General features: G+C 45.9%; 1 protein-coding gene across 1 annotated transcript in view, besides 2 other annotated features; it reads right to left on the bottom strand.

The window, feature by feature from the left end:
- Positions 1-193: 193 nt before the first annotated feature.
- Positions 194-226: a microsatellite.
- Positions 227-332: 106 nt separating this feature from the next.
- Positions 333-353: a microsatellite.
- Positions 354-975: 622 nt separating this feature from the next.
- TraAM80_00712 (putative SET domain protein) overlaps positions 976-1,009 on the bottom strand; it is a gene marked incomplete at both ends in the record, with an annotated part of 1,413 nt that continues 1,379 nt past the window's right edge. The window contains one exon of the mRNA XM_029377781.1: positions 976-1,009. This exon is cut by the window's right edge and continues 1,379 nt beyond it. Within this exon, the coding sequence (XP_029242440.1) occupies positions 976-1,009 (34 nt within the window).

Genomic DNA, 1,009 nt, shown 5'->3' with positions numbered 1-1,009 from the left:
GCCACGCAATAACCGCAGCAGGAAGCGGTAAACCTGAAAAACCACAACAACTCCAAAAATTTAAATAAACCACAAGGGCAGTGGACAACATCGCAAAACCGCCTGAATAGTTAAGTCCCACAAACGCTCATAAGAAGAAGTTAAAAATGGTCCTTTCTATGTAATCTTCTTCAAATATAGACACTGAGGACGTCTCCCTCTCATCTCATCTCCTCTCCTTTCCTCTTCAGCTTCCCTCCGCTGCACGTAAGCCCACCGCAAGAGCGGGTGAAGGCTTTGAGTTTTGTTATATGCACTACCAATGGCGTCCCTGGGAGCGCCATCAAAGCGACAAAAAAAAAAAAAAAAAAAAAGGGAACGCCCCTGAGAAAAATGCGGCATACGTCAGTAAATGTGAACAAAATGCAACTTTTCGTCCTACCAATCCCTCTCTTTCACACACATCCCACACAGAGAGCGATAAAGAGGAGATGATATAGGACGCTGGTCCAAGGGTAAGAAAAAAAAAAAAACGTATTCTAAAAAGCAATTAAGCTATATGTATGTAATGAGCCACATCAAACGGTTTTCGACGGGGGAATAGGAGGTCGTCGGTGCCATACATTTGTGCCGTACTTGTACAGTGCCGCTTCATCCGGAACTATCATTCCACGACAACACTCCGAGGCACAACTACAGGGAAAAGGCTTCATCGTGTAGTCGCAAAAAGTCGAGTAGTCCATTGTAAGCTCCTCATCCTTCTTGATGTCGCGGGAGGCAATAACGTTCAGTGAATGGTCCTCGCCAAAGATACAGTTTGGATTGCAGGAATGATTAATGGGACGCCATTTGCTAGGGTCGCTCTCCCAAATGGCGTACACATGGCCGTCACCATCTAGCGGCCATGCGTATTCAGTAAAAGTTTGTTTTTCCTCTTCCCCCCAGTGCCTCTCAACAAAAGGCCGCGTGACAATAGCGAAACTACTTCCCTCATCCTCAAACACAAGCTCCCCTCTCTTGATGTCTTTGT

This window comes from Trypanosoma rangeli (genome assembly GCF_003719475.1).
Source record: "Trypanosoma rangeli strain AM80 chromosome Unknown Tra_15.4_contig_00012, whole genome shotgun sequence".
NCBI lineage: Eukaryota > Euglenozoa > Kinetoplastea > Trypanosomatida > Trypanosomatidae > Trypanosoma > Trypanosoma rangeli.
Note: the sequence above shows the minus strand (reverse complement) of the source record. Positions and strands in the feature narration are given on the sequence as shown.